We start from the raw sequence: 23,537 nt of genomic DNA, 5'->3' as shown, positions 1-23,537 counted from the left end.
CAAAATACTTACAGCCAAGAAATTAGAAACAAAGCTGGACAAGAATAGAGATCTGGTTCCATTTTGTCTGTTATTCAATAACACAAGAGGTCCATTAGGACTTAAAACCGCATGTCTCCTTTGCATTTAAATAAGTTCCCTTACACTGTCCTAAAACAGGCTCTCATTTAAAAAAAAAAGCTTAAAAACAAAAAAAAAAGAAACACTGTATCATTAAACATACATTCCTTTAAATGTACTGGGTGTCAAACTTTACAGCTTTTTCTCCAAGCAATTAAATTAAACATTACAGCCTCTTTTTTTTTTTTTTTTTTTTTTTTTTAATTTAGTTGAACGTTTTTTTTCCCCAACAAATTGGAGATCTTGTGCACAGTAGGAAGCCTGCCCACCTACAATTATACTAAACCAACTGCTAGAACTCACTAATACTTCACAGGCAGGATAAACTTTCCACATCACCAACTACACTAGTACTGATTAAGGTTCTAAAACGTGTGTTTGGTGTCCAAATAAGAGCTCCAGGAGGAACAAAAAACAAGACTCAATATTTCCAACATTACAAATGTAAAAGCGATCTAAACAACGTGTTAATATTTATTGCCTTGGATCTGAGTTACTATCCCACTGATTAAACACTGACAACATTCTAGCAGTATTATTTCCTGCTTGTATGATAGCAGGTTGGCTTTTATAGCAGTTATTTTTAGCAAGTGATGAAATCTTCATATCTTTCGGGGAATCTCTACAAATTACTCAAAAATATTGATATTATTGAAGAATCAAAACATCTGAGAACTCACGCTGAAAGCCTTTGTTTGATCTGTAGAGTTTAAATGACACGGGGAGCTTACCATACAGGCACAGCTTCCCATCACTACTGCTGCTGTATTACACCAGTGAGTAGGCCGGGAACAAAAGAATCCAGATTGGTTTAGAAGTTTTCTCTTACCAACCACTTACATGGCTTCTTTTATTGATCCAATGCCAAACCTGTTATATGATTTTTCCCCTCCTAAGACAGACCTAGACTACAGACAATGAAAGAATACTCACTTGTCTTAATACACTGTCACCATAGTGGAGATTTTAGAGTCTGAAGACGAATACTTTTGAAAACATAATATATACAATGAGTTAAGATCATACGGCTTGGAAAATCTGAAACAAATTGCAGTGATGTCACATATTCCTTCTATGTAATCTAGGTTGGCCTATTTAGCAGGATTACGCTATTTTCACCACTGCAGAAGTTAGCCAGCTAGTAATTACTATAAACTGAATGGAAGGTTGAGATGATACAAAGCATACCAGATCAGTCTGTATCATATACAAGAATAACTTGCAGTTATTAGTGATCTCCCTTCCATTTTCAGTTTATAAAAGCAACAACAATCTTAATGCCAACCACTTTGCAGAGTGGAAATGCAGTCAACGGATTGTTATTGCTCACAGTTAGTAAATCTAGACAGAACCCATGCCACATCCTCTTCACAAGCCTCCACCACCTTGCCAACAAAGACACTTCTAGCCCTGTCCTTCTTACCATGGCTTATGACCTGTCAATTTGAGCAACACATCATACGAAATTGCAGGCAGTATATGGCGAACTGCAGTCCGATACTGATGTAAAAGAGGATTGGAACAAAGAACAATGCTAGGGTGCCTTACTGCACCATCTAATGGATTTGTCTTGTAATTCAAATATAGGTGGTATGCTGTAGGAAAAAATAAGGATCAACATATTTTTAATACTTATCGTTTATGAACGAACATCTGCTGTATTTTATATTCTTTTTACCTTGACTACTCAACCCCCCCAAGCAAAATATTCAACAAAACATCCTCATTTTTTGCTAGAAAGTTTAAAACTCACTTCAAATTCAATGACCTATTCTCAGAGACAAAAGGATAAGAAAAAAGCTGAGTTTTAGTCACAAAGCATTCAGGAGAAGAAAATGAATATACATCATCATACTGCAAGCATAGCTTTGTTTAAAAGTCAGAGGAACAGATAAGACAGAGCTAGTCATCATTACCTTGGACTTCTTCCAGTAATCCTGAGGTAGATATCATACAGGAATGCTGGGGCCTTATGGCTTACAGCAATCCAGTAATGATATAAAAGGTGATTGGAAGTTAGATTTACATTGGGCCGTCTGAAGGCCTGTTCGAGAGGATTCCTCTTGAAAGTAGAAATTACATGGTACTCTGAGAAAGAAAAGTTGCGTAACAGCTTTGATAGTAACCATGTAAAATTCAATGGTTTTCAGAGAATATTACAGTGTACAATACCTACTTTAGTATGCCATTCAAATAACCACCCTAGCTCTTCTACAAATCACAAAAACTAAAACAGTTAAGCTTTTAACTTAAGATACTGTTAAACTGGTTCGTGTTATACCAAGAGGTCTTTTATGCTTTTATCTTCAGTAGTATTTTACTATAGCTTCTCTCTTTCTGTTCCTCTTCCCTACACAATAAGTTGATTTCAAGAATTCAGTTAATAATATAGCACGTAAAGCTATTTAAAAATTCCTCTGTATTTCATAAAGCCTATTCTAGACTTGTATAAAAATACTTTTGAAAACAGACTGAGGATTAGGCAAACATCTCAAGCGCATTTCAAATTACACTTCCTACAAGTTGCCATATTCAATCACTTTTATGAAACGCTGTTAGGACTGGACTTCGAGAAACTGAAATTTGACAACCTGAAAATTCTGTGCATGGTGGACATGCACATCTTTAACAGTTATCCTGAAATTCACTTGGTCTTTGCAATCATCTCCTGCAATTTTACGCTGTTACTTATAGAGTGTAACACTCCAGTAAAATTAGGATATAAATGAAGTCAGCAATTTTCCAAGTTGAGCTGAAGCAATAAGGTTTATAAATATAGATAAATAAAATGGGCAAAAGTAAGTAAAAGCATGAAGAAAGTAGTCAAGAGAAATAATATGGATTTAAGTAATTAAGATACAGAGAAGAAAATAAACTAACCTTAGGAACTCTGTTACTAAAAACTGGAGAGCTAACAAACGTTTAGCAAGGTAAACCTGCTGGCACAGTGTTTATTATAAGAACCACTACAGAGTTCTTGGCACATGGGTTACATTTTAGTCAGAATATCTAAGAGTTGAAAATAGGTGCCCATGCTTTCTTAAAGATGTCTTTTCCCTCTGCATAAGTAGTCTCATGTAACTGTCAGGTAATTAAAACAGCCATTAAAAAAAACCAAAAACCTGAAGCTAGAAACAAGAAGCTTCAAGTGCCAAACTACTATCATACCTCTCAATTATGCAGCTGCACAAAGTACTTCTAATTTTGAACTATTTACCCACGTGTTTACAGTGAGGTTGGCATTAAATCCACAATCACTACTTCTCCTCTCAGCAGTGCTCTTCTTTGTGTACTACCCACACTCCACAGATCAGGCTGCGGCAGCATCAAGCACACATAATAAAAGATATTTAAAAAAAAAAAACATGCAAAATACAGAAGAGAATGAAAAAGCACAATGCGCTGCAAAATTGAGAGGCATGGCTATTATACTAGTTTCAACAACAGAAAGGAAACATGACCTACTGATTTCCCCCCTCCCCTTCCCCAACTTGACCTTATTTTTCTGTTAAAGTTTATAAAAAAAAAACATGGCATACCAACTTCACTCCAGTGGAAAGGGTTGGTGCCACCTGTTGTACAGTTATATACCATGATATTTCTTGGTCTGGAAGAGAAAAAAAAAAAAAAACAACAATAAGTTAAAGAACAAATAAGTTTTTAAAAAGGAAGATGGGAGAGGAGGAAAAAAGCTGCCATAACACCAAAAATCATACCTGAAGTTAACCTAACCAGTAACATAAATTATTTAAAACAAATTGTCAGCCTCATATTAGTTTTTTTGCTTCCTATTAAATTCTTCCAGTATTTAAATCCATCTTTAACTAATGCATATATATATATATATATATATATATATATGCGTGTATACACACACACTGTGTGTGAACAATTTTCTCCACCACAGAAGGCTTTTTCTAATTACTGTAAATTACAATGGTCACAACAAGGCTCAGGAAGAATTACTTAAGTACAGCTTATACAGTAGTATCATAGGTGTTATCTTCCCCTTCACTATGAAGTGCTAATCATCGCTTTAAGTTACACACTGATGGACTAACACTGTTAGAATCTTAAAGCCCTTTATCCTGTGGGAACAGCAGAACACTGATTAAGTATCAGAATGATTAGTACCATCACTTCAAAACACTTAGCAATCTTTACTGTCACTTGCTGTACCTATTAACTCCAGAATACCAAGCTGCAGCCAGTGTCATATTGACAACAACATCTACTGGAACAAGATCTGCTACTGCACCATTGGAAGCTCTCATTGTTCGAAGAATTCCTTTTCCTGCCTTAAAAAAACAAAATAAAGAGACAAAAAATGCACCAGTAAAACATACGAAGCTTCTAAATGGAAGAATTATTAATATTAAATATTTTTAAAGTAATTTAATATTAAGAAATTACTTACAGCAATGAAGAGACCACTAGGTCCATTGAAGTTATCAATCCATCCCTATCGTGAACAGTTGGGAGGAAAAAGTTTGAGTTAGCAAAGTCAACAATTTTAAGTGAAAATTTGTCAAGTTAACTCAAAAGACATATTAGTTTTCATACACCTAAATGAAGCTCACCCAAAGTAAAATCAGGTAACATAACATCCTATAATACAGATAATCAGTCTCTGTAGTTTCACTGGTCCTTTTAAGTGAATTATTGATTTGCTTATTTCTTACAGTTAATAAAATGCACTACACGTTTATGTCCCAAATGTTTATATTTTTATATTTATATTTTTAGAAAACTTCCATCAACTCAGTCCAATAGTTGCCAACAAAACTGCAAACTCTTGTGAGGGTTTTGGTGTGTTTTGTTTTGTTTTTTCCAAGTAGAGAACATTTTCACTTAACTTTAAAGCCAATATTTAGACATTATGTACGAATTGTTCTGACACATACTCCAGATTTGTGGTGTCAATTATACGTATTATTGAGTAGTTAAGAAATATTTAGTTGAACTGAAGCTATTCCAGCAGTGTCTCCCATACACGAGGAAGCATATAGCATAAATACTATACTATACATATATCAATATATAGTATAGAGCACATACAATGCATGTCATTCCCTGCAATTACGAAGCTTGGTTCAGTGTTTTGACTCCACTTGTCTTATGTGCCACACACCCTATTTTCCTTAGTGACACTTCATAGCTATTGACATGTTAAAGCACCCTCAAGAAGGAAAATGGTTGAAAAAGATTTTTACACGTGAAATCGTGTCTCCCATTGTGACATAAGTATGCTGTTCCACATTTAGAATTTACATCCCTATACATCCAATACATGCAAGTATCCTGTTTGATGTCTTTTCTATCATAGCTGTTAACCAGAAGCAAATCAAGACACAGCTCTGAAATCTAAAAGGTTTTCTTCTACAAAGTTCACTACGCACACAAGTTGTCAGTACATACTACAGTTCACAAGCAAGACAGACAGATGAAAACTCAATAACTTACAGGAAAAGGCTCCTTCCAGCTAGCACCAACAATAGATGGCCTTATAATGGCAGTGTTTAGTCTTGCACCCTCTTGCTGTACTACATATTCAGCTAAGGCTTTCGTATATGTGTAGGTGTTAGGCCTGTCACCTATAAGTTTAGGAGTAATATCATTTACTAGGCTATCATCCATCCACCTAAAGAAACAAAATAAAAGAAAGTGTAAATAAATGTACGCTGTTTCACTGGAGAAAGTGAGAGGAAAAAAGGAAATCTAAATAAACAAAAAAGACTTCTGAAAGTAAAACTTCTATCCCATCTTTTCAAAATATCACCCAGGAAAAACAATGTGTAAGCACTCCCCAAGAACGTGCATAAGCACACACAAATAAGAAATTCTGCAAAGAAACATAGGTAATAATTAACAATTCGGTTCCATATTTCCTGTGTCTGCAATAACCCCACTAGGTAACACTAAATCTGTGTATTTTAAATCTCAGCTTGAGTCTCTGAACCTAAATCCAGCTCCCACTGAATTCTGCAAGCCACATACTTTCACATTAAACTTAGAAATTGTAAAACATTTCCATAAGTATTTGTTTATCAGAATTTGCTGTCAGATTATATAGGGTTTGGCTTTAAAAAAAAAATAAAAATCTATAGCTTCCAAAATATAATTTAAGAAAATAAAAGAGCCAGGATTTTTGCTTATTTATACTAAAGGTTAATTTTTGAAAGGTGACAGAAAAATATCAAGTGTAACAAAGCCCGTCTTCTACTCATTTTTCTTAACAACAACTGCATATTTACAGAACTGGTCTGAAAGAAGAGCTTAAGGAAGAAAGTTTAATATGAGAGCCTACAACAGCAGTGTAGTTAGGATGGTTTATTGACACTATCACTAGCTTACATAAGACTGCTAATACTGATTTTCATGCTCATTTGGCTTTAAATTAAACTATAAAACTTGAGCATCTGAGTGCAAATATTAAGAACAGAAACTTGTTTTTCCAAACCAGAACACGTGGCTAGTTCCAAAACACTTCTGCAAACATTTCATACGGTATACTGTAGACAGTATATTCATAAGCTTAGTTAAATATAAAAGCTTGTTTTTAAAAAATCCTTTCTATTTATTATAAAAGTTACTATGATGTCTTGTTTGTATTTTAAAAGAGCATACAGACTGAAACGGAAAATTCACTCCATGAGCAAAAGAGAGAAGGTCTGCATGTTTTGAAGTCCACTGGAAGAAGCATAAACTAGTTAAGTTCTTGTTTGATTCACTCATTTATTATACTCTATACTTCTGTACTGAAGAGCCTCTGCAAAAACCTCTTTGGAAGAGGGACAGTGAGGTTCCCAGCATTAATAAGCTAAAAAGCTGATAAAATTACAAGTCCCAGAATTACCTTCAATGTTGGGTTAAGTGATCATACACCTCTAAAGCAAGCTGGGACAGAGGGGTTCCTGACAGCCTAGCCACACAATTCCACAAGCTCCAGTGCTAATAAACAGAGTGCAAAAACATCCTTCCAGTGGCAGCACACAAGCAGCTCAGTTTACCCCACTTACTCTGGAGGCTTAGACAATAAATGCGTTTTTATCACCTAGAGATCTCTATTATGTTCCAGATTCCATTCCATATCATGCAACACTTTTTTTTTTTTTTTTAATGACAAGATTTCCCTATAAGATTCAATACTACTCCATACCTAGCTCAGCTTTAAGTGACCATGAAACCTCAGCTTGTTTCCTTTACAGAAAAGGGTAGTGTCAGTCATACTTCAGATTAACAGGACAACATAAACTTGTTTCTTAGGTTCTGTTTCTTAACTGTTCACTACTAGAAAGCAAATAAAGATTCCTGAATTAGATTAGTAAAGCATAACACATACTCAAGAGAATCCATCAACTTCTTGGGATCAACAGGAGGTGGATAAACAATTTCCTCAATATGTTTTCGATTGCAATATGCATATGCAGTGGAAACATGCATGAATACTTCTAGATTTGTCATTTGCTGTGCCAAAGAAAGGAGCTGCTTTGTGGAAAGCACATTTAACTGAACGGCATCTCTGTTGATTAAAAAGAAAGTTAATCAGTAAAAAGCAATACACAAAAAACGCATAAAGAAAAAACTAGTCAATCCACTAAATCTTTCCTAAATACCTAGTGACAGATATATGTGGTATTTCTAATATTCCTGACTTACTTCCTTACCCCATGTACAGTATCATAACCTGCTCATAAAAATATGGCACAGTCTATGTAGAAATTTCTCTCAATGTTCAGGATACTTTTCTTTAAGTTCTACCCTGTTCTTATTGGTAAGATAGGCAAAGTCAGCATACTTTTGGCTTCCTCAAGCTAAACCCTAATACAGTAAATTTTTCAGAAGATGCAAAGGAAAAACAGATACAACAGAACACCCAGCTACTGTATGAGATGGCTGTCAATTTAACAGCAGCTTTAAACTTCCTAGCTCAAGTTAAGTCAACACCTCAGGAGGAAGGCTTAGAGAGCTAATAATTTGGATTTGGCTAGCATTTTCCTGTAGGACAGCTGAAGACTCAGTAGCACAAAAGGATTACATAAAGAAAAGAAGAACAAATGAAAAGGATTGAAATACCATACCACATACTTCCATCTCTCCAACTTAACGGCTTCTCATAAAAACAGCACCCTTAAGGACACCATATAGATATACCTAGTCTCTTACACATTTTGCACCACATCATAAAACACCTTAATGATCAACTTCTGTGATTTTTTTTATACATTCCAGATATTCTCTTCAGTCTACAGAACTTACTATGGGAGCCAGCATTCTTGTATATAACACACTAATCAACTAAGATTCAAGAATGCTGCTAAATCAAGCTTTACCAAACCTTCTTCCCCACAATGTCACATTAACAAAATGTTTATTTTAGGGGGGGAAAGACAAGATTAAGGCTGCTTTATCACATATTATCACTGAAACATTAGGAGACAGCAGTCACGGAACTGTTCTAAAGCAATAAACACCATTCAAAAATATTACCTCCAAATAACTTACTCTGTTTTAAACAGTGTTGTTCTTAGCACTCACTTCCTCTTTAAGGAGGACCAAGTAAAAAGTTAATGATGATAATATCCGTACAGTGATGCAGGCAGCTTTCAGGCAAATTAGGAAGAGTTTCAAAATAAGTCTCAAGTATTTCACTTGGTTTCATTCCTACTACTGACCCCTAGCTAAGTTATTTTGAAGCCTACTGGAAGAAGCACATGCTATGTAAGTTTTTGCCCAATTTATTATATAATGACTAAAAAGCAACTACTATATTCCTCTAAAAACATATTAATTCTATCAAGTGAAGTCTCAAACAGGATGTGCAGCCACAGCAAGTTAGTTTCCTTGGAAGAAAGGCAGTGAGCCTTTACCACCAGAAAGGAGGTAACTCCCACGTTACGGTGTTAAGCAACTTTACATCATTTACTCCTGTTAATAAAGATCTGATGAAGGCTGATTTAAAAAAAGAAATATTCTGGCACATCTGCTAGGTGCTCCAGCCCCAAACCCATCCTAATAAGTGATCATTTTCTGCTGTGTAAACAGTGCACTGCACCCTTGAGTGGAAATTGCCAGAGGCTTAACTGCATCAAAAGCCCATTTCACTAGATTTTCAAATTGCTGCAGACTCCTTTAGGCCTCCGACAGGGTGGCAGCTCCCTAGCATTCTAAGGCAGTAGAGCAGTGATAAAAATGGGCTACTTTCTACTATTCCAGTATACAGGACAGCACTTTCAGAGAGGTGGTGCCAACATTTTTAACAACTCAACATTCTCTTCATAGAAATTTGAGCTGTTTACCACAAGATCATAATATCTGTTTGTTTGGGAACTGCTGAGTCACAGCCTGAACCTCTGATTGATCACCTGAGGCAAGCAAGCAGTCAGCCACGGGAGCACAGTGAAGGCAATTCACCTGTGCTGCAGGAAGGGGTGGAGCCTGGCTGCACCTCTCCGAGACCCATTTAAGAGCTGACTGCCAGTGGGGAAGGATCTCTTCTGGAGATCTGCTCTGCTGGAGTTTTGTGAGCGAGCCCAGGATACAAGTAAGCTTTCTATCTATTCTCTTTTTGTTATTATAATCTGCTTTGCCTAACTCATTGCTCACCTCAGGTGATCAACCAGAGATCCAGGCCATGACTCAGCAGTTCCCATACACTGCTTCAGAAGAATTTTCTTGCTTTTGTGAGCCTTCATTGTATTATTTCCTTAGTAGAATTCCTTTCTGTACAAGACGAAAGCTTATTCCACTTGCAGTTTTCAACTGATTTCTAATTCTCCCTACTCCAACCTCTGCAAACTTCCACTCTTCTTACTGAATGACTTTCTGAAGTTATTTAATCTGCTCTTTTGTTCCTCAAGGAAATAAATCAAGTACTAGAACTGTTTGCATTCCCTCTTACACACAAACTCCAGTGTGAGTAATGAACACAGTACACACTATATAGCTACAGCTTATTTACATCCTCTCCAACTCTCCCAGAAGACAGAGCAATGCATGAAGGAAGACTAAGAAAAGCAACTATCTCCAAGCTTCTTCTCAACCACTTCCATTCAAGAAGGGCTTTGAAAATTAGGCAAAGGCCTCTAGTTAAATAAGGGAGCCTTCAGCAGAGTAAAAAAAAGGAAATTATCCATTTCATTTCTATGCACTAATAGTCACCGTGTCTAGAATTTCACACTGTGTTAAAGTTCACGTTGAGTACTGCAATTCTAATCTCTGGCAACACAAACTTAAATACTGTACCTCCATCTCTTTAAGAAAAGAAGAATAAAACCCTATAGCTAAATATTAGTTCTAAGGAAACGATTCTACTTCAGATACTAATCTTTAAATTGGCCAGACATGGAAAAACAAGTTACACATCAGACCACCACATTTGCAAGGCTGTGCAGATATCCTTTCCTCTGAATACCAACAGCTTATCACACTAGACCATACAGAATTGTAGACTCACCTTAGTGTTTCATTGAATCTGACTGTAGCAGCACAATGAAATATAATATTAATGCATTCTATAAGTTTTTCCTTGACTGGGTCACTAAGGTCCAGTTCAGGCTGAGTAAGTTCACTTGTAATCACTATAATTTTTTCTTTGAAGTCTGGCTGCTCCTCTCTCAACCTGTCAAAGAGCTGTCAAAAAAACAAACATAGGAACAAAAATTCAAACTGATAGCCAACAAAGATATGATTTGTAACTGAAAAGCCACACTTTTTGTCTACATATTCATCTTAACAAATTAGCAATCTTACAACATGCTACTGACTTCCCACGAACACACTCTATGTTGCATTAGTACCTAGTTTATCCCAAACAGCAAAACCAGAAGTACTGCATGTTTTACACAGAAAGCAGTAAGACTTCAAATAAAAATTTTCTAATAGTCATCCCTATCCTGGAAATCAGATATCTTGGAATGTCAGAAGGAATAGTCTCTACAAGACAACAGAACATAAAGCCTTTTTAGGCAGCAGTCTTAGCACTGCTCTCTTTCCTTTCAGCAGGGAGTACTACGAACCTGCACAAATTATTTTAATTTTTAGGTTTAGAAAGCTTTTGTTAAGCTTGAAAAAAATCCAACATTTATGGAAAAATATTCCTGGACTTACGCCAGATTTTGGGAACTTCCAGATTAAGAAACACAGAAAAATTACCTGCTTCTCTAGCCAATCAAGAGAGAAAATAACAGGGTTAAAGGCTCCTCGTTATGTTAGAGTATCCGAGTAATTCTTATCAAACTGGTGGTCAACTACTTAAGTAGCAAAAAAAAAAAAAACAAAAAAAAAACACAACCCACATCTCTCACCCACACCTGTGTTCATCATACACCCTCCTCATGGTTAACTGGATTCTAACCATGCAGCTTAATATGCAGATAATTAGCATGCAAGTTATCCTGAGCAAAAGAGTACTGTGAGTATGGAACTAAATGGAGAAAAATGACTTGAGACCATCTGAAGGAGGGTCTCAACCTAACCGTACTACTCCCAGGCTACACTACCTCCTGCATGTGATTATACATTCTCTTAACATATTAACTCAGATATTTGACTTCCCAATACTGCTGAACATCCTACTCTTAATTTAAATACATGGGATAAATTAAATGGGATAATTTCCCATTATTGGCTTTGCTTGCTTTCAAGTATTGCAATGTTTGAAATAGGACTACAGAAACACTACAAGGTCTTAGCATTTAGGTTTGTTAGAATAAAAAACAATTAACAGCATTTTGCTTTAGGCAAAGCAAAGTTGTTCTCATAGCAAAATGGGAGCAAGATTCAGCAGGACAAATAAATATGCTGTGAAAAAGTGATACACACCTTACAGCTGGTTATTTCCTCTATTCGTGCTTCTGGTGTCTGCCCTGCTTTGGGTCTTACCAATACATACACTGCTTTGACTTTAGGACAAGATCTGAGCAGTTTTTCCAGAAGCACTTTTCCCATGAAGCCCGTAGCTCCAGTCAGAAGAACATTCTTTCCTTCATAATATTCAGGTATGGAAACCATTATGACCTTAAGATAAAAAAGAAATACATATTGTGGGACTTCCAGAAGTTCAAATTTATATAAGGTACAAACTGCATAGAAGCAAATATTCAACCTCATACCTGGAAAAAAAAAAAAAAAAAAAGCTTACCAGATATTGGTGCTAGTAATCAGTACTTAAAAACTTGTTCTTTCCTCCCCACCACATTCCATAGAGTCCCACAGAGTCACTACAGTCATTCCAGATCATAAAACTGCCCCATCACAGTTTGTTCAATTCCTTGAAGACTCATTCCATTTAAGAAATCAGCTCACTTTTCAGTCTCGCTATGTGCATGGCCATGACCATGCAGCCATGACAAGTGGTTGTTTCACGTAAACTAAAGGTCATATCATTAAAATACAATCACGAGTAGATACTTAAAATACACTGACAAAAGACAGGGAGAACTGTCTGTCAGCAGCACTGCTTGTCAATGTCAGGCTGAGTCTTCAAAGGATGGATGTGGCCACAGAGAAGGTAAAAGTCAATTGCTCAGTATAAAATCTGCTGGTCTTTTTCTATTGATTACATGAAGACATATTACTTTTTTCCTCTCCCAATCAACCATGTGGGGATTTTTTCCTAGTTCTAGATACTATAAATAGGAAGACTTCCTAAAGATAAATGCAATGCTTTTTCAATGTGGTCTTCAGACCATGACCTTAAAGACCTCAACCTGTGCCTCAGCCAACTTCAAGTCATTCTGTAAAGCCCCATATACCAATAAATTAAAAAAAAATCCTAAAATGGCTTAGCTTTAACTGAAAAAGACTACAGCATGTGGCTATATTTCCACCACGGTGTATTAATCTAACTCAACTGCTATAAATAGCAAGCTGATATAGCAGAAGTCTAGCTGTAGTCTCCTACAGTAAATCTGCAAACATCAACCATTACACTCAAAACACTACAGAAAGCATTTTATGCGTTCTGTCCATGATGTTAAAAGAAACATCCTACAAAGAGAGTGTTTCTCAAAATATTAAGAGTTAAGAGTTGCAACATTGAATGCTTGAATAGAATGAAAGCCTTTCCTCAGCTATCACTCAAGAATATGAGAATGCAACTTCTGAAGTGCTGTAGTCTTTTTTTGTTGTTGCTGTTTCTAAATAGCAGGATAGCAGGCAGGAACTTACCAGGGAACATGTACTCCCGCAATTATTGTGGAAGCACCTAATAAAAAAAAAAAAAAAAAAAGGACTGTGGGGCACAGTAGCAAGTTTAGAACAGATTAAGCATTGCTATTTGTAATGGCCACAGGACATCATCCAAAATTTGCTCTGTGAAGGCTGATGAGATCAGCTTGCTGTAAATAGGTCCCCCCACACATCCACCTTTCACATCTGCCACATACTTGCAGACTTACCACCCACAATAAAGGAATAGAAAACAAGGTAAGACAACCTTTGGAGCCACTTTTTCCCATCTAATTCAAGACATAGTCCTACTGTCTTCACCAGGGCTCCAGAATCACAGACTTCTTATAACTTCACATATGCCTAAATTCTTGATTTTTTGCTATTTGAACATACCATTCAATCCCATTTATTCCTAAAAAAATCTCCATGCTTGTTCCTACATACAGGATAAGACCTGTTTCCTCTGAGAGCACTCATGCACCCTTTACTGTACCAATTTTGTCACCAAGATACCATTTTACTGTAGTTCTTAAGAATTCTTGTTACTTACTCATATCTTTCATGCCTTTTACCTGGTAACAACATTTAAATATTGGAATAGTCACATTTGCTATGGACCAGCCTTAAGCTGGCTGAAAAACCTGACAATGTTTTAAGTCATATGATATAAAGAAAACTAGAAGCCAGAACACATAACTAAGGTGGGAAACTTTCTGATGTCTCACAACACTCTTCTGACCAAAGGGTTTGCATCAGATAAAAAAACAGCTATGTTATTACCCTGAAACTTTTTACACAACAGCAAAGCTATACAACACGTAGACGTACAGCTATGATTAAGAATGATGCAATCTGATTGCTAGGAAGAAACACACAAACATACTCAAGTACTTGCACTTAAGAGGCAAGAACACCAACATTCATAGGGTTTTCTTGTTTACTTTTTAAGGATTCTTGACTGAACTATTTCCTTTGAGCAACTCTATACTGTCTCTCCTCATTCTACTCTCCAGCAACTACAGCTTTTGGTAGTTTTTATTCATAGCAATTTTCTACACTAACTCTGTCTTTTCCTACTTGTATTCCTCTTGCAGTTTCCAGCTAGAAAAAGATAACTGCTAATCTTTTAATAAGCATGTGCTGCTGCCAAATTATAAGAATAAATGCTGGGCTTGTGAATAAATTGCCTAGAAGCACCGTGTTTGACTCAAGGATAAGAACCACGCATGGAATCTGAGGATGACTGGAGAAAGACTAACACAGATCAGGTTGGCTAAACCTCCCAGAAAGAAAAAGTCAACTCAACTGCAGGAGTGGGAAAGAATGTTCCCACTCTCAATCTATCTTTCCCCACCTCTTCTGAGAGCTCATCTCAACATGCCTGTTAATGCAGCGTTGCTGGCAACAACTACCTTTGAACTCAGAAGGGACTTAATCTCACAGGTATGATACATTAGCTGTGTTGCCTTTTAAAGCTCTTCTCTGCTCAGCAGTTTACCCTTTGCTTAAAGCCAACTACTGAACTACGGAAGAACTATATCATAACTACGTTTCAAAATTCTGTTAAGAAATAAATGTAGTTCCCAGAAGAAGCTGAGTTCCGCTTTTAACACAGAGCAGGCTGGAGTTAGATCCAAAAGGATACCTACCTTGCAAGACAACACAGCAGAATCAAATTCAGCCTAAGGTGGAAATGTCAGCAATCTTCCATGTTATAACCGAGTTGTCGCCAGCACAAAATCAGCTATACTTTCTCTATTAACTAGCAATATGTATTTTCACCACTTATTCAATGACTTCTTGACCTCACCTTCTACAAACAATGCCAGATATTTCTGTTAAATACAACACTGCCTTATGTACACTTGAAATTATCCAAACTTTTGTAACTGCTTTTTGAGCTAGTAAGTAACAATAGCTAAGGGAAAAAAACACTGGGCAGATGGAAGAATAACTAAGAGTTTTCTTAAGAACTCTTGGTGTAGAAAAGGCATGATCACTGGTTGACTTGGAGAGATAAACTGGCCTTAGCGAGGAAGCTTACACTAAAAATGCCACAGAGAAACTGATGTTGACATACTTACGAATTCATAGGTGCTGGTTTAAACCAAAGCTGGCTGAAGATCCAGCTCATCTGAAGCGTGCAGCCCTTTAAGGCATCAAACACCCCTTAGCACTTCAGTAAAAAGCAAACCAAAAAAACACCTACTGGATTCTAGCCAACATCCCCCATCTTGTAAAACAATTCTTGTGTCCAAGACTGAGCAACAGCTATTATGGAGCAAACAACGGCAGCTCTGTTTGCCTCCAGAGCAACTACTGCAATATTTAACTCACTGCTTCAAAGAGGTCTCTATGACACTCAAAACAAGGGCAATTCTCAGATTTGTCCAAACACAGATCAAGATGCTTAAAGACTTGCCTTCAAATCTGCCAAGACAGACTTCTGCAGTTCCAGTGAATGTCTGAATGCTAAACCCAGCAAATAGGAGTGTGCACTTATGTCCTCATTTGAGGATAAACAGCCTGTTTTCTAGTTAATCACTGCCAAACATTAGGTCAGCAAGACACTCATTCCAAATTCAATCATACTGAGATTATCCAGTCACAGGAAAGAGACAATAACTATTTCCCAACTCTCAAGCATTAGCAACAAACCAAAAGTTCTGCAAAATAGAGCCTGGCAAACTCATCTTCCCCTGACTGCTTGAATCTAGAACCAGCAACAGTGTAACACAAAAACAATCTGGAAGACAGACACTTCTTCTATCCTAGCTATATATTCAGGCAATAAAACCTAGACATCAAATCTGAATACAGCATTTGTGAAAATTACACATTTGTATCAGAAAAATATTACTGGGAGGCCAACGTGCCATTTAGGAATTCCACAGCCATTTTCAAGGACACTGTAGCAAGTCAGAATAAAATTTAAGAACTGGATAGATTCAGGCAGCAAAGGAAGTAATATTTAACTCACCTAAACAAGATTATGCCAGAAAGACAAGCTGGGGTCACATCACAACTCATTGCATCTGATGCCTTGTTTCCACAGAAGTAAATCAATGAATGCTATCAAAAGTTATGTCCACCTTTTCAACAACCACAAGGGTCACTGATCTCCCCTATTCGGACAATACCTATGAGCATATCACCAAAGGTGAGCTTGTTTGTCTACACAGTCCAAGGTTATACCCATTGAGAAACCTTATCTGTGAAAGATAACTGTTCTGGAAGATGAGAAGAGATTGTAACAACAGAACAGAGTACTTCCTGCCGGACACTTTTGGTGCAAGTTCACTTTAAAGTGTATCTATTCCAAACGGCACAATCTGAAGATTTGAGACTATTCCTACACTTGGAAAAGCAACATACTTACCAGTGTTTACAGCTGTCACTAACATTCCTACCTATTCTCTTGCAAGGCTATTTTCTACACTAGCTGGAAGCCACAGTCATCTGCAGGATAAACCTGACAAGAGAATTTATTGTATCTACAGGAGCTGGGAAACATATTGCCAGGTCTGGAAGCTAATTATAGCCACTACATTTTCAAACAATATCGAAGCAGGTTCAAAATTTAATAGTAACTAGCTGTTCTTGGGATTCTGTCTGCTGGTGTGATAGATAGCAAGTATCTCACACTTTCCCAAAGCTGTACACTAAGTATGACAAACATGGTTGACACTCCCTAGGTATACTAGAGAATTACTGTGCTACAGATACATCAAACTAGCTCTATTCCTCAACCCTGAAAATGTTTAGAGATGATCTGCTACCAGAAAAGATATACCTACTTCAGATCATTTCAGTCCACAAACTTGTGGTGTCACCAGCAGAACTTTACCATTAGAGGTATTTGATGCATGTGGTTATACAGATACTTCCTATGAGCGTGTTCATGTGCCTTCTCAAGCTATAGTTCTGATTTCACTGCAAATGCAGAACCACTTACGCCTCTATTCAGAGATTCTGTACCGGCTGACTAAAAAATGACTTTCTAATAGTAAGCACTCTGTTCCAGAAAATAATAGAGCTCCTAAGCTTCGCTCTAATTACAGTTCTTTTACAGTAAGGCCACTGAAAAGGAATTGAAATTCTTCTAAGCATTGCTTTAATGCAACTGAGTAAAAGGCTATTACTATCCCTTTATAATTAAATTAGAAATTCGTGTTTTTCTGAACTGTTTACCATTTGAGTTTGTCCTTCAAGTGCACATTAAAAGAAAATGTTTCAGCATAATTAACTTCATTCCTCCAAGTTGCACAGAAGGCCATCAGTCCAGAATATCATACTACTGCAGTGAAGCACATACTAGTACAGATGAAGAACAATCAACATACTGTATTTCCAGTTCATGAAGAACTGTTCTTAAGACTTATGCTCAAAGAGCTTTCAAATAGGTCCAGCAGAGTTAAAAACAGGCAGAATCAGCGTTCTCTGGAAAGGACCACAGCTTGAGATCATTTTATCTAAGTCAGTCAACACAGATGTCTTGGTTGCACTTTCAGATATGACAGCATTACAAGATAAAGTCTCGCTGCTTATCAAGGTAGTTCCACAAATCATAGTTCTTACTGGCATAAATCACAGCTTCCAGTTAACACTGAGGAGCTAGTAAAACCTGCCCAAGGAGTCTGCCTGCAACATTAGTGGATAGAGTAACAGTCTCACAGTTGACTACCACAGAACCCTGTGGAATGCAAGCCTGTTGAATTCTTAGATACTACATCAAAAAGATGAAATGGAGGCACCAGTTTAGTCTTCATGCACGTTGTTTTGATATTCAGACCTGGCACCCATTAGGAAAAGCCTGAGCAGCAGTAGTATTATGGCTCCTGTTGTTATTTGTTGCTGTCATTTCACTGGGGAGGGAATGAGGATTCCTCAAAATATTTTGGAAAACAAAACAAGAAGTAGAGAGAGGGAAGGAAGGGAAAAAACAGTAACATAAACAGGTTCACCAGTTCATCTACTTTCATAGGTAAGACAAGTCCAGGTAATTAAAACCTAAATTTACATTCATTACATCAATCAGACTGGAGGAAAAAAAAAATAACAGCCCCAAAATTGCATTCTAGATTACTCTGAAACATCACTAGATCAAGATAAGCCATCTGTACTGCCTATACTCCCACTAAAGCGTATGATTAGTTTTTGTTTTTAACATAGCATTTGCAGTCAGGATATTTCACTGAGAAAGGACATAAACCAATCTCTTATTAGTTTGAAATTACAACGTATAGAGTGAGAAGGTTTCAATCAAATATTAGAATAGACATCACATAATAAATTTGAAGTCCTAGAAATGAACACTTGCAGGTCTTTCCATGCTTTCTGGTTATTTTTTTTTTTTAACAATAAAACCAAGAAGTCCTGCACAATCAGTTTCTGCAATGCTCTGACTTCTCTCAGCTAAAATAGCTTCAGCCAGTTTAAGAGAGACTTACAGGAACAAAAACCTGCTATTCTTTATTCAACATGTATGTATGCATGTTGAACACTAATTCACTAACTATACTTCTGCAAGAAAATCCTCAAGTGTCACATTGCACCAAATCCTGACTTCTAATGCCTCTGAAGTAAAGATCACACGTCAAAGTTCCTCATACAAAATTGCAGTCAAGCAACATAACATTTTAACAGGATTTAAGTCAATAGCTTTCCGGTGCAAATCGGTAAAGATCTTTTATTTCCCATCACATTCCTGCAGAAGCTCCTAAGAATTATTCTGAAGTCCAAAAGTAAGTTCACGAAGGCTCCAGAAGGCTCTATCTGAAGCCTAATCACTTCACATACTCATGAAAAACAAGTTTAACGTGGTCTTTTCCAATACAAGTAGAACAAAACTGCAAGCTTTTTCCACAGCTTTTGTACATTTAGAAATACCTTACACACACACACACACACACACACACACACACACAGTTAGAGGACATTCTGACAGCAGGTTGCCAACCTACCCCACAAACATGACAAAGTGAACACCACTTAAACAGGATGTATAAAGCCTCTCCCACTTTAGAAGCACTGAGAATTTTATTCCACCCCTGCAGTAAACCTGAATCTAAGGACTGAGCACTCTGCTTTTAAATCCTACTTACACCCTTGCACCTTTTATCTGGATCTATACGCTATGCTTGCTGCACACAACTTCCTACAAGTCCACAAACATCAAGCTAACAATGAAATGGTAAAGTTGGTGTGGTGTGTGTACATACAGATAACACAAAATGGGAGTTTAGCAAGATCTGCTAAGAATAGCCAACCACACCTTGAGGAAGAAAGCAATAAGGGACGCCAATGGAGTCACACGTAGAAAAAGGTTTCAGAAAAGTTGTGAAAAGGCAAGAAGAGTTTTATAAAAGCCTCACAAGAATCTGTGTTGGAAACATTCAGAGCTATAAAAAAAAGTAATAAAAGAATATCTACTCTACTGAGAAAGACAGCATTCGCTAGGACCATTTTCAACTTCCACATTTCCAAACTGCTGAGGCTAAATAAAGCTTAGCTGGAGGACTGCGTTACAGTCAGATTGCTGCAAGACTCAAAATTAGCAACCAGGAGAAGCAGCATGGATATACATGAAGGTACTAATCGTGCTCAGCCATTCAAGTATTACAAAAAGTGCATCCTCCATCCAGAGTACCAAATTATCAAAGTTCAAGTTTTAATCATAACAGTTTCTATATTTTTTTTTCCTGTTTCATTTTACTCAGTGGCAATTCTTGCTTCCTACAGACAAAATAAAGCATGTTTTAGTGAACAGACCACCCTCAAACACTAAATTCTTCAGCCACACCAGAACAAAAGAAACACAGTACCTCACATGTTATTTCAGGCTAGGAAGCCAGAAAAACCTCAACTCACAGCAATGATACAGCAGCGTCTTTAACTACTCTTATTGTGTTTCTAGCACTTGCTTAAACTTCCCAAACAGCTGCTAGGAACACCTAGCCATTTTAGCTTATTGCAGATCCCTTCCATGCAATCGCAGTGCAATAGCACTGCAACTGTAAGTTCTTACAAGTGCTAGAACTTGAAAACAGGAAGATGACACGGGACACTGTTTTCCCATCATGAGGAAACAGGAGATGAGTCTCAGCTCATCCTCTTAGGGACTAGAAGGTTCTACAGACAGACATTTCCATCTTCTAAACTTCCAGAAGATCTGTAAGTGTAGCCATTTCAAAACACATATTACTCCAATATATCATCAGGAGATACTCCAGAAAGCTAACACTTATTGATGCTCTGTGCTCACATCTAGCTAGTAGATATCCCACACATTTATAACAAAATCTGAGGAACACCCAGTACCAGATAGTAGAAAGCATTTACTATCAGACACGTTCGGATTCTGCTTCATGGCTTTTTTTTTTTTTTTCCCCTTCAAGCATCAGGTGCTGAGGAGGAATAAGCAGGGTTTTTCTTTTTTTTCTAACTACAGAAAAATAAAAGTCTTCAGCAAACACACACCTCTGCATCAGACACAAGATGGAAAATAATTACATGCTTTGCTGTTACTGTTAAAATTACTCTCTGTAGTAAAAACTGATTAGCCCTGCATTCCAGCATTAAGGCCCAGTACACAGAGTAAACGGTTACACTGCTAGATTTGCATATTAATTTTACTGTTTGTTCTAACTACTGCAGAACCACACAGCTCATCTTTCATAGCCCGTTTTAAAAGTTTCTGGGTAGAGAAAGCGGTGACTTCTAGCGATTTAAAAATAGGGCAGAAAAAGTGAGAAGTCCTGATCTTAGAAATATATTAATGCATAACCTGCAAGTTATTTTTCAATAACATATCACAAATGGCAAGAGACAGGAGCAGGGGAAATTTAAGCTTGCTATGGCACAGATGGCTGCTCTAGGCATCCAAAAGGCTGTGTGATCTAATTCTGTTTCAGTTACTACTAAATGTTATTAAAATATCAAAACCTTTCAGGTGCCAAAGGTAGGTTAAATGAAGTTAAATTCTATTTCCATGGGATTCCAGCTGGCTTCAATTACAGGCTTGCTGCCAATCCCTATAGAGCAGGGCTTCTTCACTCCGGAAGATCCACGCGCCCCCCTCCCCACAAGGGCCCTAAAGCTCAGAGCCTGAGGCTGATGCACACACTGACGCTACCCTTTGCTCACGCACGACCCAGCGCAACTGGGACCGCCGACCGAGGCAACGTTTCAGTTCTCTTCCCCCACATCTTTCCGACAGGGCGACAAACCCGTGACCCCTCCCTGCGAGGCCGCTTCCCGGCCGCAAGCGCGGCGGTTCCGAGAAAGGGGAAGCGCCGTCGGGGCTGCTCCGGAGGAAAGGAGGCCGGGCTGCCCACGAGCAGCTCTCGGAGCGATGAGCAGAGACCCGGCAGCAGGTGGAGCGGGCCGACGCACGCCCCGGGGCTTTTGGCCTCGCCCACGCGGGAGCGCAGCCGCCCGGAGATTTTTTGGTTTCCTTCCCCCCCCTCTGCCCCCCCTCTTTTTTTAAGCGCCCAAGCCGGCCATCGCGCGTCCCCGAAGCGCGGCCTCCTCCGTGCCGCCCCCCGCTCCCAGTTTGCCCCCCCACGCTAGCAGCCTCCCGGAAGCACCCGGCTGCCCGCTCCGCCGCCTCCGCCCCTCCCGGGGGGATGGAACGACCCTCGGCCGCGCGGGGCGCCGGCCCCGCCCCGACCTCCCGCCGCAGCCGAGGCGGCCGCTACCTGCTCCGAGCGGCGGCCCTCACCGAGACGCTCTCTACCTCTCTTCCAGAGCGCGCGCTCCCTGGGCCCGCGCCTCACCCGGACAGTGGTCCTAAAAGGGCCGCTCCCGTTGGTCGTTGCGCACACGGCACCCGCCCGCCGATTGGCTCTCGGCTCCGCCGCTCGGAGGGACGAGGACGCCGGGGGTTGGCGGCGTGAGGGAGCCACACCCAAGGCCTCGGAGGGACGGGGGGTGCGGCGCCGCACGATGGCCGCTCGGTCTCTTCGGCGCCGCTGCTCGCCACCGTTGCGCGCGGGCCCCCGCTAAGGGATGTCCGCGCGCGCGCCTGCGCGCGGTCCCTGCCGACGGCCTGCCTGCCGCTGAGGGGCTGCTGGGGCGGTGTCGCGGTAGGCGCCGAACTGCCTGTGTGGTGGCCTCCGTGCGAGGCCCTGCCGCAGCACGCCGCGTCCTGGCACTGCTAGGGAAACGCTGAGCATTACACCTGCAAACGCTGAGCATTACACCTGCAAGTGCAGCTACTGCCTGAAGACCCTGTGCCGTGCCGTATGTTGTAGTGCCCGCACCGTCGCGCTGTTACTGATAGGCATCGCACCTCTGCTAACCATTGTGCAGCGCTTTCCTCACCGTTCGTTACCAAATACCGCTGTGCTGCACATGGCAGCGTGCCGTGCCTGTCACGGTGTGCTGCTGTTTCACAATGCAGTATTGCACGGATGGAGATGCATAACAGTTTAAAAAAAATCACGCATTCAGAAAGTTAGGAAACACCCAATATAAGCTTGCCCAACCAGTATTAATTCAGATTACCATCCGTACAAATTATTGTATGAGAACTGTTCTTAACACAGACTTCGCTGTTGCAACTGCATGTTACTTTTTCAAAACAGTTTCTGCCTGATCTAGGCCATGAGTGGGGAGTGTACTCACACAATCAGCAGCCAGTCGGTTTCTTTCTCCTCATTCTTAGATGAGTCCGTCATGATTGATTTAGTACATATAAGTAAAAACCTGCTCTAAGTATGAAAACATACCTTGTTCACAGAGGATTTAGAATCACATCACTCTGAGCTCTTTACCATAACTGTTAGTGGGCAGTAGTTCAACAACAGTGTTCCTCGGAGAACTCTGCTCATTGAAGCCAATGAGCTGTTCAGCTGTCACATAGGAAAAGCAGGCAAATGGCACACAGATCAGAGTTCACATTTCTCAGAGTCCTGATGTTAAGGTAGATGTTAAGGTGATAAGGACTCTGCTGTCCTTATGATACTAATGGTTTTCTTGTTCTACTGAAATCCTAAGAAACTGTAGCCTTTTGGACTGCAGGGATGAAGCTCTTCCATTTCTATTCCACGGTACCTAAGAGCCTGCAGATACAGTTGAAGGATTACTTTCAGTCCATATGTATTCTTAAGAAAATATATTTTAAAAAAGAGAGGAAAGAAGAAGGAAAAAAAGAAGGAAAGAAAGAAGGGAAGAGAAAGAAAAAAGGAAAAAAAGGGAAGGAAGGAAGGAAGGAAGGAAGGAAGGAAGGAAGGAAGGAAGGA

General features: G+C 39.0%; 1 protein-coding gene across 6 annotated transcripts in view; it reads right to left on the bottom strand.

Annotated features, from left to right (window-relative positions):
* The window catches only part of FAR1 (fatty acyl-CoA reductase 1), a 31,948-nt gene extending 9,844 nt beyond the window's left edge, over positions 1–22,104 (bottom strand). Inside the window, exons 1-10 of one of the 6 annotated variants that reach the window (XM_042881916.1) lie at positions 22,031–22,104; positions 13,291–13,327; positions 11,944–12,138; positions 10,577–10,752; positions 7,463–7,642; positions 5,584–5,761; positions 4,538–4,582; positions 4,300–4,418; positions 3,660–3,727; positions 2,037–2,208 (exon numbers count right to left, since the gene is read on the bottom strand). In XM_042881916.1, the coding sequence (XP_042737850.1) occupies positions 2,037–2,208; positions 3,660–3,727; positions 4,300–4,418; positions 4,538–4,582; positions 5,584–5,761; positions 7,463–7,642; positions 10,577–10,752; positions 11,944–12,132 (1,127 nt within the window). In that variant the 5' untranslated portion in view covers positions 12,133–12,138; positions 13,291–13,327; positions 22,031–22,104. Of the gene's footprint in view, positions 1–1,543; positions 1,716–2,036; positions 2,209–3,659; positions 3,728–4,299; positions 4,419–4,537; positions 4,583–5,583; positions 5,762–7,462; positions 7,643–10,576; positions 10,753–11,943; positions 12,139–12,262; positions 12,481–13,290; positions 13,328–21,992 lie in introns of those variants that run through there. The other 5 variants (XM_042881914.1, XM_042881917.1, XM_042881918.1 and 2 more) reach the window with 5 other exon arrangements.
* Positions 22,105–23,537: the final 1,433 nt, after the last annotated feature.

The sequence above is a fragment of the Lagopus leucura genome, unplaced genomic scaffold, assembly GCF_019238085.1.
Source record: "Lagopus leucura isolate 7727_CA_CO unplaced genomic scaffold, USGS_WTPT01 Super-Scaffold_100033, whole genome shotgun sequence".
Classification (NCBI taxonomy): domain Eukaryota; kingdom Metazoa; phylum Chordata; class Aves; order Galliformes; family Phasianidae; genus Lagopus; species Lagopus leucura.
Note: the sequence above shows the minus strand (reverse complement) of the source record. Positions and strands in the feature narration are given on the sequence as shown.